The 19,178-nt window shown below is 48.8% G+C and overlaps 1 protein-coding gene across 8 annotated transcripts in view; it reads right to left on the reverse strand.

Moving 5' to 3' along the window:
• ZFAT (zinc finger and AT-hook domain containing) overlaps positions 1 to 19,178 on the reverse strand; it is a 345,664-nt gene that overhangs the window by 197,407 nt on the left and 129,079 nt on the right. For 7 of the 8 annotated variants that reach the window (XM_078441802.2, XM_078441799.2, XM_078441798.2 and 4 more), the window contains one exon: positions 8,595 to 8,846. In XM_078441802.2, the coding sequence (XP_078297928.2) occupies positions 8,595 to 8,846 (252 nt within the window). Of the gene's footprint in view, positions 1 to 8,594; positions 8,847 to 14,911; positions 15,078 to 19,178 lie in introns of those variants that run through there. The other variant, XM_078441804.2, reaches the window with a different exon arrangement.

Below are 19,178 nucleotides of genomic sequence, written 5' to 3' on the forward strand. Positions count from 1 at the left end.
CAGATGTGAGCAGCGTGCACTTCGCCCCAGCGGCAGGGAGAGCCAGAGTGCACGCACCCAGGGCGTGTCTCAAACAATCCACTGAAATCTGGGGAGAACATAGGAGAACTCCTCTTTCCCTTTCTTACCGCATCCTTGCGAATTTTATATTTTACGTGAGTTTTACAACAACCATAAACACGTTCTTACAGCAAATGGGGATTTGAGCAAAATGCCTGGGCTCCCATCCCAGGCTCACCACTTACTACGGGGTAACACTGGAGAGGGTGCTTGTCTCAGTTTCCGAATCTGTGAAACGGGGACAAAAATCAGTAAGTACCTCATGGGGTTTTTAATGAAGAGGAAATCAATTAACATTTCTAAGACACTCAGTACAGTGGTGGGCCTACAGTAAGGATGCTGTAGTTGGTTTTTAAATTTTAAAAATGCAATTTATTGGTAAAAAATGAACATTTATCAGGGATGTGTATGCAAATCACTGGTCGACACAGAGCGTGGATGGGAATAGGGCGCGGACCAGAGCCATCAAAGAGTCTGTGGAGGGAATGATGGGGCCTGACCCACACGAACGTCAGCCGGATAGAGAGGAGGATAGGAGAAATATCTCACAGGAAAAGTCAACTGACCATGATAAATGACCAATGTGAGAGGTGACATCTGGATGGTGGGGCCAGTCACCAAGTCAGAATATGGGGGGGGGCGGGCATTTATAAGGAGCTAGTCAGTGAGCTCAGCACCAAACAAGCCCACAGCTCAAGCCGCCTGTGGGTCACCCGAACAGATCTGGAGCCCAGGACGGGGTGGGGGCAAGGAGGGCGTCTGCAGGTCACAGAGCACAGCTGGGGGGTGAGTCCAAGGAAGTGGATGGGAGCCATGCAGCAGTCACTAGTGACAGTCATCAAACACCTCCGGCTCTCCCCCACCCCAGGCACTTTCTGGCCCCTTGAAGTCGGTGGGGCCACGACATCAGCTCTGGCCAACGAAATGCACAGGCAGAAATGATGGGTGTCACTTCGAGGCTGACACGAAACCACGCAGGGCTCTCCTCCCCTCCTGCACAGTGACCAGCCACGTTCGGGGCGGGGGGCTGCTCTCTCCGTCCAGGACCCCGAGTGAGCAGAGCCCCTGAGGACCGGCAGCAGGTATGGAGTCCGAAGGGGAACGCGAGCTTGCTTCCGTTAGGCCACTGCAGTTTGGAAGAGGCCTGTTGTAAGGGTGTGGCCTGGCCTCCGCTGACTGACAGACTTGGGGACAGTGACGGGGTTGGGGGGGTGACGTGATGAGAGGAGGAACAGGAGCTCACCGAGCAGGCGGGCAGGAGCAGCTGGTGAGAAGCGGGGGAGTTGGGAGCACAAGGTGTCACCGTGAGGGAATATTAACAGTGCGAGGACACACCCCCACACTTCCCAGCAGGCCGAAGGCTGGGTGTGTCTGGAGACGTGACCTCCAGGCTTCCAGCCACCTGACCGGTGCACGGGTGAAACCAGGGTTTACAGGCAGCAAGAGGAACCAGCCGTTACCATTACTCAGCTTTCCACGGAGAAAAATGTTCCATTCGAGAGACTGACGCTGCTCCGCCTTGCCTCCTGCAAAGTTTCAAACACAACTCACCCAAAACCGTTTTCAGTCAGAGCAGCCATTACCGAGTCAGCCGTTTTGCTAACACAAATGCAGTAGAAGGCACTTGAAGCATTGTTACAAAAAATCTCCATGAAGATTACAGGGGCATCTTAGGGAATATCTTAAAATAAATGCCTTGTCTTCTCTAGGACAGATTTAACAAGAGTTAAGAGCCCATTTCTGCAACTCTCCTTGCAGAAAATGACCCCAGAAATAACAAGCTAAGGCAGGTTCAGAAGTCACTTTTATAAAGTTGACATATTGATTTCTGTAGGCCGCAAACTGTTTTTCAAAAACACCAGCTGCTCCACATAATGGCATTAAAAAAAAAAAAAAATCTCTTTTCCTGGTTTCTTTTACTATTCGTATGCAGAATAAAATAAACAAACGTTGAATACACATCAAAAGTATTATTTTAACTTGCCGTGGTTCAGCGAAGGGAAGGGCTTGTTTTGTTTTCTTGTGATTGTTTTAGCAAGCTAAAGAGTCCAGGTCAACTGTTTGAAATGTCACTAATATGCTCTTTGCAGACCGTGTATTAAAACAATTATGCAAGAATTTTCCAAATTGTAACGTTGTGCTTGGCAAACTAGGATCCGGAGCAGTCACACGGACACATGGACGGCAGCCACAAGCCAGTTGGACAGAAGGTCATTTCTGCATATTTCAGCGGCTTCGACAGGGGCCAGAAAGGCAAAGACTCCCAGAACTTCTACCTTTCCGTTTGGTATTTGTTAAAGTCCTTTTAGGTCATTCAAATCAATGGAACACGAGTCCGGTTTCTCTACGGCTATTACTGGAGGCCGCTGATAATCTTATTAGAAAGGACTGCTCAAGTCTGCCATTGTAGGAGACATGGCTGAACGAATTACAGAGCAGAAGATAAACAAGAACCTCGCAGGGTGGAGCCTTCATTTCTTATAAGGTTAGAGATAAAGCTCACAAAGGTACACTGAAATGAATAAAATCTGCATCCATGGAGTGGAAATGAGACCGGTTTTAAGGGTTTTAAGACACGGCCGTGGCACAGCAGGCTGGCCAACGGGTGAGGATCAGGAGGTGTGGGATGGGACCCCAACCCTACCTCGGACGAGGCATCAGGGCTCGTCCTCGGATCAGGGCTCCGCCTGATCATCATCACTTCTGGACTCAACTTCCTCACCTATAAAATTATGAAAGTGAGGCTGAAGAGGGGGTTTTCCAAGCCAATCTTAAGCAGTCACATACCATGTGATTCAACTGATAGAAGATCCTCAAATGACCAAATTACAGAGCTGGAGGACAGACCTGTGGTTGCCCAGGGTGGGGGTGGGTTGACATGTCTACCCCTGTGACACGTGACACAGAACTACCCACACACGTCATCTCACTGTCCACGTCCCCATTCTGATGTCATGCGTCAACCTCTACACAATCCTTAGGAGAAACAGGGTCAAGGGCACGAGACTTCTCTAGACAATCTTGGCAACTTCCTATACATGCGCAATTATTTTCAAAATACGAAGTTTTACTCTTTTAAAGTATTTCTTAGACTTTGCACCGGACCCTTATTATTTCCTCTGTGGACCCTTTGATGTGAAATAGCTTATCTACCAAACTGCATTTATTAAGCATAATTCTTTTGCCCATGTTTAGTGATCAAATATATAACTGTCTTACTTTAAACTTTTTACAAAAATACAATTTCCAGATGGATCAAAGACACAGGTAACCAATACAACCGTACAAAAATAACAAAGGACTACATAGGAGCACGTTTTTTATTATTTGGGGGTAGAGGTAAGTGTTCTAAGCCATGAAGAAAAGGGCAAGAAATTTAAAAGGAACATGTAGTGACAATACAGACATTTAAAACTCCAGCAAATCGGGGCGCCTGGGTGGCTCAGCCGGTTGAGCAGCCGACTTCGGCTCAGGTCACGATCTCGAGGTCCGTGAGTTCGAGCCCCGAGTCGGGCTCTGTGCTGACAGCTCAGAGCCTGGAGCCTGTTTCAGATTCTGTGTCTCCCTCTCTCTGACCCTCCCCCGTTCATGCTCTGTCTCTCTCTGTCTCAAAAATAAATAAACATTAAAAAAAAAATTAAAAAATAAATAAAAAAATAAATAAAAAATAAAACTCCAGCAAAGTGCGAAAGAAAACAAAGCAAGGCTACAAACGACAAGACAATGATGAACGTGGAAAATAACCTCGGCACATATGTGTCGGGGAAGTAACTGACAGATGCTGTCTACGGGGCAGCTTGGCAACAGGCATATGTGTCAAAAGGTAAACTACGCCCTTATTAGCCGAGCAATTACGTTACTGGTATCCATCTAAGATCATAATAGCGTAAGTGCAAATAATAAAATTAATATGCATGCTCAAGACCACTCACCTGTGGACTGTCACTGTTATTGTTTAAGTAGGCTTCGAGCCTGGTGCAGAGTTCAGGGCAGGGCCTGAACTCACAACCCTGAGATCAAGATTTGGGCTGAGATCGAAAATCAGTCAGATGCCTGGGGCACCTGGGTGGCTCTGTCAGCTAAGCGTCCACCTCCTGATTTTGGCTCAGGTCTTGATCTCAGGGTCTTAAGCTCGAGCTCTGGGTCGAGCTGTGAGCTGACAGCATGGAGCCTGCTTGGGATTCTCTCTCTCCCTCTCTCTCTGCCCCTTCCCCATGAGTACTCGCTCTGAATAAATAAACAAACATTAAAAAAAAAACAAAAACAAACATTAAAAAAAAAAGAGTTGGTTGGACACTTCACTGACTCAGACGCCCTGAGTAGTGGTTTTCTTTTTTGTAATCAGGGAGAAAAATGAAAAGCAATCTTGGATGTCAATCAACTGGAAACCGATGAAGGAAAATATATGGCCCACACATACGATGAAATGCTGGGTGTCCTTTAAAAATGACAAAAATGCGCATTTACTGAGTAGTTTGGTCAGGAAGCATAGCACAGCTGCCACACCGCGGTGGGTTCAGAACCCAGACCCACCACATACAGGCTGTGTGATCTAAGCAAACTCCTGAACCTCTCTGTGCCTCAGTATCCTCTCCTATAAAATGAGAGTAACAATAATGCCCACTTCTTAAGGTTGCTATGAGAATTAGAGGACTAGCAGCAGTAAACACGGAGCATCCAGAAAGTGCTACGAAACAGCTTGTTAAACAAAAAAATATTAACATGGAAAATGTTATCGGCTATATTGGTGAGTAAAAAAAGAAATCACAGAACATGATACATGACCCCATTTCTAAAAAACATATGTGTACACAGAACGGAGAAGGATCTTCCTTCTCTTTCTTACACAGTATAGTAGTCAATACACCTAGGCAGTGAAATTCTGGATTATTGTTACTTTCCTCTTAGTACTTTCTGCATCATTTCAGGTATTTAAAAAGAAAAACAAGATAGACTGTGAAACACTTCTGGAACCTGAACTGGTGTGAGCTTTTGGTGGGGAGGGGGAATTCGGCAACATGTAATATACATCCTGACCCAGCAATTACACTTCTAGGAATTTATCCTATGAAAGTAACAACGTAAGTCCACAAATACACGTGTGTCCACGCACATATACACGCACGTACATACATATATGCCTGCACACAGAAGTATTTATGAAAGCAATATTTACAACAGCAAAAGACTGGCAACGACCCTAAATTTGCTCAGCTGACAACAATACGACACAGAAAAACAATGCTGTAGAGCTCCATGGAAAGATCTTTTTGCTAAGGGCCTTCAATGCCCAGGAGAGGACCTGGCACTTGACTCTGAAGGGGAGACACTGAAAAACTTTGTTTTAGGAAGAAAACCCTGAGGGCAATGCAGACAATCCACAGACCCAACTGAACTCCTCAGGCTGCATCCAAGTTAGATCCAGGTCTGACATCTGAAGGAAGCAGCAGCAGGAATGTTTTGCAAAGGAGAACCCTGAGTTCCGGCCGTAATCGCACAGAAAGCCCAGGGGTCTCTCAGGAGGAGGCTGGCGGGATAAATCATGTGAAGGCACAAAAACAAAGCAGGTCCTCAAGAAGACAGCACTGAATGACCCCAAAGATTCAAATTCTCGGGACTCGGGCAGGTACACACAGGGCTCTCTTAACGCTACAGCCGGCCCCACTCATTAAGAGGCAAGGGCCACGGGGAACGCAAAGTGGTGCGGCCCCTCTGGAAAACGGTATGGAGGGTCCTCAAAAAGTTAGAGACAGATCTACCCTGTGATGCAGGAATCACACTGCTGGGTATTTACCCAAACGATACAAAAACACTAATTCAAAGGGACACATGCCCCCCTACGTTTACAGCAGCATTTCCACAATAGTCAAACTACGGAAGCAGCCCAAGCGTCCATCAGTTGGTGACTGGAACAAGAGCTGGTGTGGTGTGTGTGTGTGTGTGTGTGTGTGTGCGTGTGCGGGTGCATGCATGGACACATACGTGTATGTGCAATGGAATATCAGTCAACCATAAAGAGAATGAAATCTTGCCATTTGCAATGAATGGATGGAGCTAGAGGGTATAACACTAAGTGAAATAAGTCAGAGAAAGACAAACACCATCTGATTTCACTCTTATGTGGAATTTAAGAGACAAAACAAGCAAAGGAAAAAAAGAGAGAAACAAACCAAGAAACAGACTCTTAACTACAGAGAACACACCGATGGCTACCCGAGGGGAGGCGGCTGGGGGGATGCAATTGAGGGCTGCACTTGTGATGAGCACCAGGTGACATGTGGATGTGCTGAATCACTACACTGTGTGCCTGAAACTAGGAACGCTATACAGGGATTAAAGTAAAAAACTTAGGGGCGCCTGGGTGGCTCAGTCGGTTAAGCGTCCGACTTCAGCTCAGGTCACGATCTCACGGTCCGTGAGTTCGAGCCTCGCGTCGGGCTCTGGGCTGATGGCCCGGAGCCTGGAGCCTGCTTCCGATTCTGTGTCTCCCTCTCTCTCTGTCCCTCCCCCGTTCATGCTGTGTCTCTCTCTGTCTCAAAAATAAATAAACGTTAAAAAAAATAAATAAACAAAAAGATAACTAAAGTAAAAAACTTGAACAAATAAACAACATGCAACCACCATTAACTATTTGTGTGAGAAAAAGAGAGTGGGGGTGTGCATGGGGTGGGGGCCGGGGGGGGGACAGCCCATAACCCAGGGCCAGTGGTTGACAAATGCACCAGAAATCAGCACTTTATGGGCAGGGAGGTGCATTCTAATCCTTCCTCCCTCAACCATCTCGGTTCTAGAAGTACCTTTATTTGCCAAAAGGGCATCAGGCTCTGAAACAGGAGGCCAATGGCTCTGAAACCACAGCACTCCCGGCTTACGTGCCTCCCACAGCAATGACGTGCCCTCCGCTGCGGGACAGGTGTCTTCCCAGTGGCCTATCCTGTTTGAGTGCTAGTCCATTATTTGCATTAGCCCATGCAGCCTAGAAAGTCACCTCGAGAGCCGTTCTTCAAAGGAAAGAACGTTTTATATTTTCTACAGTTTGCGCAGATGTTGGCAATGAGCCTTGGCCACCAACCTAGATGTCTGGTAAATATCAGTTACTCAGTTACTCAGTTACGCCCCCGATCTGCGCTAGGGTCTTCTTCCCGGTTGGGAGGTGTTTACAGTAAAGGGACTTGAGGACTGAGGTTCAGAGGCTAGGCTCCCTTGCTAACTAAAGAACCCTGGACAAACACCTGATTGCCCAGTCTAGCTATCCTTACATACACAACAGGAAGGAAGACAACAGTACTGCTCCCATACTGCTACGAATAAGTTATAGCTAACGTTTGCTGAGCGCTTTTCAAATGCAGGTACTGTTCTGAGCACCTTAAAAGTCCTGCCTTATTCAATCCTCAAAGCAACCATATGAGATAGTGCTGTGTTTTATTCCCATTTTACAGATACGGAAACTGGGGCAGAAGGAAGCTATTAAGGCCTGGAGGAGCTGGGATTCAAACCCTGGCCGCCATATTCCAAAGCCTATGTTTTAACCAGAACTGGTTACTCCCATGTAACAAGCTTAGCACAGTACAAAACACAGTAAGAACTCAAAGTCTTGGGCAAAGTCTGAAGACTTCAAAAGCGGTACAAGAACCAGACAAGAGCAGGGCCCACAGCAGAGGCCCTCCCCTCTCCAGTGCAGTCCTGCTAGCTCATTCCTCCCACAGGGTCGCCCCCGAGACCTGCCCCACCGCAGAGACAGCACTCCTTGCCCACCTTCACTGAACCTCCTTCAGCCTCTTTTAGAAGTTACTTCAGGCGCGAAGTCAGTGAAGCACCCAACTTCAGCTCAGGTCATGGTCTCACGGTGCGAGTTTGAGCCCCACATCCGGCTTCGGAACTCTGTCTCCCTTTCTCGCTGCCCCTCCCCCACATCCCCCCTCGCTCTCAAAATTAAACAACTATTTTTTAAAAAGCAAGTTACTTCAGATGAAGCTTAGCCAGGAACGTAAATGGAGGAAGCACCAGTGTTCTTTCCTTTCTTCCAGAATGCCTGCCACAACCTAGCCCCCCAGCCACTGCTGGCTCAGCAGGTGCCTCACAGGGGCCCCGAGCACCCTAACGTCTGCACTTCTGCCCACACCTCCCTCCATTAATGCCAATGCCACGCACACCATGACTCCAGGCTCCCTCCTGACCCCCCGTCAGAAGGCCGCCTCCCCTCCAAGGTACATTCCCTGTTAACATCTCGTGATGCACAACCCTGCTGTCCTACCCAGGACGCAAGCTCACCGAGGGGACGCTGTGTTTTACCCTCTCTGCAGAGCCCAGAGCTCCCGCGGACGTGCCCCCGTGACTCGCACTCCGTGGGCACTGCCTACCGGACACGTCACCGACAGTAACAGTCATCGGTTCCCAAACAGAGACTTTTCCAGATAGGTAGGCCGCGTATAAAAGCGCTCGATCTCCATGCAGTAACTGACCCAGGGCAAACGGATGTCCGCAGTTACACATCTTTGCGAGAAACTGGCGCGTCCGGCCCTTGGGCAACGTACCTGCGTCTCCGTCCTCCTCACCCCAGTTCAGCACGATGATGCAGACGTGCTTCCTCAGCTGGCGCGGGTTAGAGAACTTTCGACGGCACTGGCCGCACTCCAAGCTGCCCGGAGCCAGGCTGCTCCCCTCCTCTGGGGCCGGCGGACTGCCCTCCTGCGGACTAACGACGCTCTCTGCCAGGTCCTCCTCGCCGCTGGGCTTCTTCGTGGACCCTTTCGGCCTGCCTCTCTTCCTCTTCATGACCGAAAACTCTACCAAGGAAACAAGAGGGCACAACGGAGTCACAGGAGGCGACAGTGCACGGCACGCACTCAACTTCCAAATGTGGAAATGTGTTCAGTTTCGGGTTTTATGAAAAACAGAAAGTCTGAAGCCGTTCCAGAAATTAACAGCTGCAGACGTACCTTTAGTGCTCATAGTTTTGCATCCACATGCCAACATATAACCAGTTTTCTAATACTCTCCTTTAAAAATACTATGTGATCAAACCTTGGCACAGGCTTCCTCCGTAAAGTGGGGATGATTTTGAACTGTGACCGGCAGCCGCCCGGTTCACAAATCAGACTCCTAGTGAAGCAAGCAGCAGCTCCATTTATACCCAGTTCTCGGAAAAGTGCTTAAGGACTTCTTTGTGAAGGATTCTCAAAGGCCGCTTAGGCTTTCAGGCGCATAATGAGCTGCACAACTATTCAGATTATTTCAAGGCGTCATAATTATTACAGCCAAATTGTTCTGATAAAACAGGGAAAAAAGAATTACAATCTCAATCTACCAATTACAGGACTAAAGACAAGAGCAACATGCTTCAAGTTTCCTAGCGACCTAGTGAGTTGGATGGCATGCTCAGAGCCGCTCTGGAGCAAGCTTCAAATCATTTGTCAACTTGTAACTCTGGTTAATTAGCGCTCGTGTTTAAGGCAGTCACCTCCAGAATGCAGGTAGGAAGTGAGACTGGCGAGCGGGGTCGGGGAGCATCCTGCTGTTGCTCATGTGAAGGTGGAGGGGCGCGGGCTCAGGTGATGTCACGTGACAGGTACCCTGAGAGACGCCAAGCAGGAAGCCAGCACAGTGTGGCCGGCGCCCCAGGGCCAGGCACCTGCAGGGCGCCATCCTCTCTGACTCTGAGCAGCGGAGGAGGGGAGAGGTCCTAGGCTCCAGCACCCCCCCTGGGAAAATGGTCACGTACCGAGCGGTGAGGTCTTCGGGGCCCCTCCTGCTCTCTCCAAGGCTACCGCCCTGCACAGGAAAGTGTCACCCACCCGCCCTCGGCCACCCCCATGAGGACCTGTGAGGCGGGCTGCTGTGCTCCCAAGTCAGGCAGGGAGACCACAGGGGAGAGGAGGGCAGGACGGTTCTGGGGCAGAATCTGCCGGGAACCAGTGAGAGGCTTGACAACATGGGCCCTGGACAGAGGAGCCTGCTCTGACGCGGGGTCCCCAAGAACTCGGGGAGACGGAGCACTGGAAAGGGGGAAGAGCTGGGGTGGGGGGAGCCCTTGAAGGGGCAGGGCTTCTGTGGAGCTGTAGGGCCGGGCTGGGTCGGCGCCGACCGAGAGCCACAGCGGAGCCCTCGTCGGCCAGGGCCGCAGTAAAGCATACAATTCCTGCCTTCCCGCTCTGTCCGGGCGTGTTGGAGACGGGGGGCCGGGGAGGGAGCACTTCACAACAGGCAGGCAAAGGCAGAGACCAGGTGGCACGAACGAGGGCACAGGACGCTTCGATCCCGTGGCCCACACCGGGTTTTACCGAGCAGAACAGCTGTGTAGACACAAGGCCCAGCCGACGTGTATGGGAGGCCGGAGGGGGCGGCGAGGGAAGGGATGTACACAGTAAGGACAGAACTGTTTACCTCACGGTCATGAGAACAGTTCTCCTTGTTTTCCGTCACCATGGCATGATCTTGTGCAAGTTACTGAAGTGGCAAGGAACAGCAGAGAAGGACTGGCGGAGAGGCTATGAAACACGCACCGCGTGTCACGTCGGCTGGGCTGCAGAAATGTGTCTCGTGACAGTTACGGACGCCTGTGGCCCGGGCGCAACACCGAAGAGGGACCCTGAACCCTGCCATGCAGACGGCCTGATGCTCCTCTCTGAAATGCCCTATGAGGACGCAGCCATGTAGACAAGACGTCTGGCCTCTGCCCCTGGCTACTGGGGGGGGGGGACCTCCAGGCCCCCAGGAGGTCCTGCCCGACAGGGGTGCCCGTATGCCTGGTCTAACAACGTGATTTATGACGGGCCCTGTGACAAGTCAGACCGGCCCTGACCTCTGGAGGAACCGGAGAACAAACGTCTTCATCTGAACCTACAGGACGAGCATGGGACCAACGGCCAGCCACGGAGGCAGTGGGTCACCAAGCCCCCCACAAAACCTCTGGACACCGAAGGCTGGGATGAGCGTCCCTGGCTGGAAGTTCTTGGGTCCTGTCATGTAAGACAGCCGGAAGAAGGCAAGGCATCCAGGACTCCACAGGGGGAGGAGGGTGACCAAAAGGTCCACACCTCAAACCCTCCAACCCCAGACTCGGCCCCTGCATCTCTCCCTTTGGCTGGTTCTGACTCATACACATTTTATAGAAAATGGTAATCGTGGTATGCTGCTTTCCTGAGTTCTGAGTCATTCTAACAAACCACGGAAGCTGAGAGAGCCCTTGGGGTCCCCCAGATTCGTAGCTAGCTGGTCCCAGGGACCCCCAAACTTACAGCTGGGGCCAGCAGTCTTGTGGGCAACCGTGCCCCTCACCCGGGGTTCAGCACGCTCACAGCGGCAGGGCACCCCACCTTCCCTCCTCGGAGACAAGCCGGAACACGTGCCACAGTGCCACGGGGTGCGAGGTTCTGCCTGCCGCGGTCTGTGCACGGGGGACTCACGGCCCTGGTCCTGACTGCCCGTTGCCCCCCCCAACACCTAACCTGGTATCCCGCAGGGCTGGCAGGGACTGATAAATCCCAGTGAATTAAACTGGTGAGCGGTGCATAATCTGGCTGTCAAGGGAGAGACACAAAATCAGCCCTGAGAGCCTTGGAAAACCTCTAACACGACGGTGACAAAACTCATCTTACATCTTGCCACATCCATAATGCAGAGGCTCAAGACCAATTAGTTAGCAAAAAATGAAATATTCATAAGTGAACTTGGAATAACTGAAGAGCACTGGGAACCGAGGCGACCACGGACGCCCCGCAGAAGTGCTGAGAACCCGGGCCCCGGGCAAGCGAGGTCCTAGACCTCGGCATGGGCTTCCTTTCCGTCCCCTTCCTCCTCCGTGGGCCCCTCTGTCCGGTGTCTCTGTGATCTGTCCCAAAGACATCTGCCCACGGAAGCCCCTCTCCATTCCCTGTCACCTAGATCCCTTCACACGGCCTCCAACCTCCCGCTCCCGCCCTCCTCCGCCTCCACCCCTTGTCTCACTGCTGTGCCCTTGCTCTGGAACTTTCCATTGTTTACAACACTCAGACCTGGCTTTCTAGGTCCTTTCTCACAAGGCTCAACACACACACACACACACACACACACACACACACACACACACAGAGCTGTGCTCTCTCCCAGCTGCTCGGCAATGTTCTAGACCTCCCAAAATCTGCACAGGTAAGCCCAGTCTCTTTTCTTATACCTGCACTTCGCCCCCTGCCTGTGCCCACCTCCTGCACCCCAGGCCCCAATTCAAACCCTCAGAGCCTCCTCCACGAGGCCACCCCAGCTGGTCTCACGCTGACAGTATGAGACACACGTAGCATGTAAGTCACCGACACAGCCTCCGACTGCATGTGTCCCTTTCTCCCCACCTCTGTCACACATCCCAAGGTTGAATCCCCAGGGCCCACAGGATCGCAGACAGAGCTGGAGATGTCGTAGCCACCGAATAAGTAAATACCCGTCCATCAGTTGTTTGATGACAGGAGGCCATTTCCTGCATCCACGGTTTCCCAAAGGAAGAAAGGGGCGAGCCAGCATGCGTCATTTCAACCCTGTCCCAAAGCTGTAGTTGGGGGACAGCTTCCTCACAGTCAGAGGATCCAAGGCCAAAACGAGCAAGGGACAGGAAGCCTCTGCCAAGGGTTTTTAAATTCAATCAGAAGACAACATGGGCACCATGAAAAAACAGCTCCACGCTACTAAAAATCTAATAACGTGAGCCCTTTATTTGTACATCACTCAAGTGTGCGAGGCACTTTCCCAGTTATTATCTCATTTCATCCTCATAAAAACCTTAAGAGATGGATGTAGCAAATGTAATTTCCTCAATAGGAAAAGAAATGAGGGACTCAAAGGTTCGAGGCACTCAGCACATTTTCCAGAGCCTGCTGCTGAGCTCAGAGCCAGGATCCAGGTTTCCTTCTCCCCGGCCCAGATCTTTCCACTGAGTCACGTACCCCTCAGGTGGGTGCTCAGCATGTTCAAGGCACCAGTGTGTGTGGTGCAGAGAACAACAGCTGGGAGACAGGCCGCCTTGAGTTCAATCCCCGGAGCTTCCATTTCCAATATGAAGAATAAACACAAGACTGTCTGTTTTATAGTCACTTATAAATAAAAGCAACCCATTAAGATGTTGAGCGTAGTACCTAGAAGGTGATGGATAAGTGACAGCTGCTCATTACTACAGCCATGCTCATTAATATTCTGACATGGACAGTCTCCCTGAAGGAACTATCAGCCTCCCAGCCAGGCCACCATCACATCACGTGATTCGTCAATGCACACCCGTTCTTGTTCATTACTGCACTTTTGCCTTGATTTCTTCATTTAGAGTTTCTCACACGGCAAGAAAGCCAGGGCAGAATTCGGGGCATCCACATTTCATTGTGCTGAAGACTAAGGAGAAAGCCACCACCCTCACTCCGCGGCTTAATCGTGTCACTCCAACTCAAGAATTTAGGAAAATCCTGAAACTCTTCACACAGTTGGGCCTGACACTCAGTCTCCGACTTTTACTTCCAACGAGCCCAGGAAGCAATGGGAAGATGATGAATTATATATCAGAGGCGCGGGAGTGTGAGCCTTCTAGGCTTATGGGGAACGCGGCGTCCCCTTCACGGGACAGACTGCGGCTGGCCCTGGAACACGAGGCACCGGGGAGGCAAGGCACCCCAAGCCTGCTCCCCGTGGACTTCCCAGCAATGATGCGGAAATGTCATGCGAACAACGGCAACAACCAGCGATCATTAAGCACGTACAGCTCAGCATCGCGCAGAGCACTTCACATGCATTTCCCCATCAAATGCCTGGGAACCACTGGTGTTATTCCCATTCTACAGAAAAAGATGCTGAGTTTTAAGAAGATCACTCAATTTGCCGCAAGACACAGAAGAGATGAGTGGCAGAGCAAGGCTTTAAACCCACTGTTTGCCTCCGAGTCCGTGAGCTTCACTCCTGTGTCGGCTCAGTTAATTCCCGAGCGCAGAAATAATACGATTTGACCTGTCCTCTGCACTCTGCAGGAAAGTGATGACGGTGTCATCCAGCTACAGCCTTAGAGCGCTCTGACTCCGGGGCCGTGAAGTGCTTCGTGCACTCACCACGTACTAAGGCATTAGGTATTAACGTGTATTTATCCCGTAACCTCTTCAAAAATAAAGGCCGGCATCTTATCTCCCTGTGACAGATGCCGAGAGCCACTCCCGTAGGCCAGCATCAGGGCCTCCGCAGCTGTGCCCGCAGAGGGCAGGCGGGGGGCCGATCCCTGGGCCATGCTCCGCGAGGCGGGTGGGCACTGCGCAGGGGCTGCATCAGCCCCGATCACGTTTTCGGCTGGTTCGCCCAGAAAGAAAGCCTGCTACCACTAACTCACCAGCCCAGAACGGGGGCGCCTTTTCGTAATCTGCACAAAAGCAGGCTGTGGGCCACGGCAGCCATGGCTGTCACGTGACCGCTCCACAACTGGAACGAGTGTATCCGAGATGGGTGCTCTTTAACTACCCCCATGCTGCCTACCAGAGTAGAAGAGAGGGCTCAGGTTTCGGTGGCTTCTGGAACAGCAAGTGCAACACGCCTACGGACACTCAACGAGACCTTATGGCGGCAGCTGTCCAGAAGAGACGACACAGACACTTAAATTTAGATGCCAACTTCCTGTGGGAAGCTTCCTCTCACCCTCAAACTAGACTCTGTGACCCCCTCTTTAGCAGCCTGCACTTGGGCCCAGAGAAGTGCTTTCCCCACTGCACTGCACAACCGCCTCTCTGCCCACCAGCCACCCACCAGCCAGGAGGTGGACCCACAGGAACAGCGCCCCCTGCGTCCGGCACCCTGCCCCCAGCACGGCACCCAGGCAGGTAACAGGTGCACGGCTCCTGAATAAAGAAGCGAGAGGCACCTGGGTGGCTCAGCTGGTTAGGTGTCTTGACTTCGGCTCAGGTCATGATGTCACGGTTCGTGGGTTCGAGCCCCGCGTCGGGCTCTGTGCTGACGGCTCGGAGCCTGGAGCCTGCTTCGGATTCTGTGTCTCCCTGTCTCTCTGCCCCTCCTCCTCCACTTGTGCTCTCTCTCAAAGATGAATAAACATTAAAAAAAAAGAAAAAGAAGCAGGATGGGAGGAAAGGAAGAGATAAGAAGGAGAAGAGTTTCTATGGAAGGTCTGAAAGAGGAACAAGATAAAAGAGCTCAAACAAGGCTCTCTGGTGACCCGCTTGAGTTCCAGCTCCAGGAAGCCCGCCTGCCCCAGGCGCCATCAGGACGAAGAGATGTGGGCACATACATGCTCACCCATCACTGACGCCCAAACACACACCCACACACATTCACCGACACAACCACACACTCACACACACACGTTCTCTCCACGAGGCAGTTTCTTCCTGGACCACAGCCAGAGACTTGATTAGGAAGAGGGGAGAAAATGAAAGGTTCTAATGCAGACCACTTCCTACATGAGCAAAAAAGATTAAAAGGCTATAAAATAAACCAAAGGATTTAGGAACCTTCGTGTTATAAAGGGAGACCAAAATAATAAATCAATTACTGCTCAGTTAAAGGTTTAATTAAACCATTTCAAGTATCTCTCAACTTAAAATGAATTGTGAAGGTTAAGCCTGAATAGAAATCATTAGAGAGAAACTAAGCTTCTAGAAGCCTCAAATAGTATGGACTCGCACAGAGAGAAAAAAGAAAGACTCGGAGTTCTTAATGAAAGACTTTTGAAGAAATTTGCTCGTATTAAGAATCTGAGTTTAATTAAAGTCTTAAATACTTTTAAAAATTAAACTGTACAGGCAACTAATCTTCCAGTATACATACACCAAAAAAGAGAGAGAGAAAACGTGTTCAAGAAAAATTTAGGTCGAAGGTAAATTCGTTAACAAAAGAAAATAATTCCTTTTTTCTTGAAGTTTTTATTTATTTATTTTGAGAGAGGGCAAGTGTGCACATGAAAACATGCAGATCGGGGAGGGGCAGAGAGGGAGGGAGGGAGAGCATCCCAAGTAGGCTCTACGTCAGCACGGAGCCCAACGTGGGGATCGAACCCACAAACCATGAGATCATGACCTGAGCCAAAACCCAGAGTCGCCTGACCAACTGAGCCACTCAGGCTGCCCTGGAAAATAATTCTTAAAGTAGCTTCACGGTAAGAATTCGATTATACCCACATCAGTGTAAGAACAAGCAAATGCCACCAGGGCAGCTGGGTCCAATCCCACTCTCCCACCTACTGACCAGGTAACCTTGAGGGTGTTGTCGTAACTCCCCCAGTCTCTGAGCACATATTCCTCAATTATAAAATCCGAGCATCAGCAAGGAGATGGAAGACGTGGACGGCACTGTAAAAACAAAGCCTAACACCACCACCAGCAGAACATCAACGCTTCTCAATTGCACGTGGAACGTTCTCCAGGACAGACCACATGTTAGGCCATAAATCAAGTCTCCATAAATGTACAGAGACTGAAATCATACAAAGTATGTGGACGGGAATTAGAAATAAAAAATCACACGCGTGAATAACAAAAAACAACAACAAAAAACCCAATTAAAAAACGCGCAGAGGACCCGAGCAGACATTTTTCCAAAGAAGACCTACAGATGGCCAACAAGACACACGGAAAGATGCTCAACATCACTCATCATCAGGGAAGTGCAAAGGCAAAACTACACCTCACGCCCGTCAGAATGGCTAAAATCAAAAACACAAGAGACAGGCGAGGATGTGGAGAAAAAGGAACCCTCGTGCACTGCTGGTGGGAATGCAAACTGGTGCAGCCACTGTGGAGGACAGGATGGGGTTTCCTCAGAAAGTTAAAAAAAAGAACTACCCTACGATCTGCCAATTCCACTTCTAGGTACTGAAGAAAACAAAAGTACTAATTTGAAAAGATACATCCATATCTACATTCACTGCGACAGTATTTACAATACCCAAGATACGGAAGCAACCGAAGTGTCCATCAATAGATGAATGGATAAAAAAGATGTGGGGGGTGTGTACATACATATGTATATATACGCACATGTGCATACATATGTATACACACACAATGCACACACACGCACAGACAGACATTAGAATATTACCTAGCCATAAAAAAAGAATGAAATCTTGCCATTCACAACAACACAGACAGACCCACAGGGTATCATGCTAAGTAAAATAAGTCTGAAAGAAAAAGATAAATATATATGATTTCATTTATATACGGATTCTAAAAAACAAAAGAACAAACAGAACAGAAAGACTCGTTGTTACAGAGAACTGGTGGTTGCCAGAGAGAGACGGCTGGGGAGACAGGTTAAATACATGAAGGGGATTAAGAGGCACAGACTTCCAGGGACAAAGTAAATAAGTCATGGGGATGAAAAGTATAGCATAGAAAATATAATCAATAATATTGTAATAACTTCGATACAGCCACAGATGGTGACAGAGAGTAACCAGAGCCATCATGGTGATCACTTCCTAATGTATAAAAATACAGAATAACCATCTTCTTACATACTGCATCTAATGTAGTAATGTATGTGAATTAAGATTTAATTTAAAAAAGGACAGAAAGAAATTTGAAAAACTCATAAATACATGGAAATTAAATGGCACCCCTACATAACCCATGGGTCAAAGACGATATCAGAAGGGAACCTAGGAAGTACACTGAGATGATCAAAAGGAAAACACAACATGCGAGCATTCATGGGACGCAGTGCAAGCAGCCTTCACAAGGCAGTTTATAGCTGTAAAGGCCTATGTGAAATACAGAAAGATCTCAAATCAGTGGCCTACTCTTCCAACTCAAGAAACCAGAGAAAACAGAAGCAAACCAAATGCACAGCAAGCAGGAAAACAAAAAATAAAATGAAATTAAGAGTGTAAAGAGGTGAGACAGAAAAACAAAAGATAAAATAAAAAAAAAAAAAAATGACAAACTTTTAGCTAAACTCACCAAGAAAAGAGAGGGAAGACTCAAACAGCTAAAATCAAGAATGAAAGATGGACAATTAGTATTAATCTTACCAAAAAAAGGTTTTTATAATTCTAAAGGAATACTATGAACAATTAATTATATGCCAACAAATCAGAAAACTTTGAGGAAATGGAAAATTTCCTAGGAAGACACAAAGTACCGAAAAGAATTCAAGAAGAAACAGAAAATATTCGTACACCTATCACAAGCAAAAAAACGGAGTCAGTAATCAAAAATCTTCCCACCAAAAACGAAAAGCCCAGAACTAAAGGGCTTCGCTGGTGAATTCTATCAAACATTTCAGAAGAACAGACACTAACACTTCAAAAATCTTCCAAAAAAAAAAAAAAAACAATGAACAAAACAAAAAACAAAAGAGGAGGGAGCACTTCCCAGCTCATTCTGTGAGGCCACAAAACATTTTGATTCCCAAACCAAAGACATCAGAGAAATCATCCTACCGTTATCTCTGCATCTAAACATAAATGTCTTCATCAAAATAGTAGCAGACCAACTCCAGCAGCATATTAAAAAGGACTATGCGGCGTCACCAAGCGGGGTGCATCCCAGGAAGTGACCCTGGGTATGCAAATCCATCCATACAAATCACCACATTCAGAGAATGAAGGGGAAAAAAAACCCACACGGTCATCCCCACAGAGTGATGGACCACGACTGCAGAGCAGGTAAGAGGGGGAACACGGGCCTGGTGGGCCGGCTGTCAGGGAGACGAACAGGAAGAGGGATCCCTAGGAAGAGGGGGGCCCGGGATGGCCTCCCGAGCAAACAGTCATCTCTTTCACTAAGATCAGTAACGAGGGCAAGGGTGGTGGAAATCAGCACACGTGTGTGTTAGAAAACACTGACGCACAGAGTTCCAGAAGATCTGTTCTCTTATCATTTATTCATTATTTAGAAATGAAATGAAAAATTCAGATTCTTTTACCTCATTCGCATTTCATTTTAGTGGGAAGAAAATCTTAATAAGCAAAGCTGAATAAAAATAGAATTAAGGGTTTGTAACAAGCTTTCTCAAAGTTCTCGACATGTTAATCCACGTGACTTCTCTCTGCCATATGAATTTTACAAAAGAGTTTATCCATTCTTCTGAGTCTACAGATGTTCAACCCCAGAGACAGGGGTTCTGATTAAATCAGCTCCTGAGTAAAGTTTTGGTTCCATCTGTCCGTT

Source organism: Panthera onca, chromosome F2, assembly GCF_046562875.1.
Source record: "Panthera onca isolate mPanOnc1 chromosome F2, mPanOnc1 haplotype 2, whole genome shotgun sequence".
Lineage (NCBI taxonomy): Eukaryota > Metazoa > Chordata > Mammalia > Carnivora > Felidae > Panthera > Panthera onca.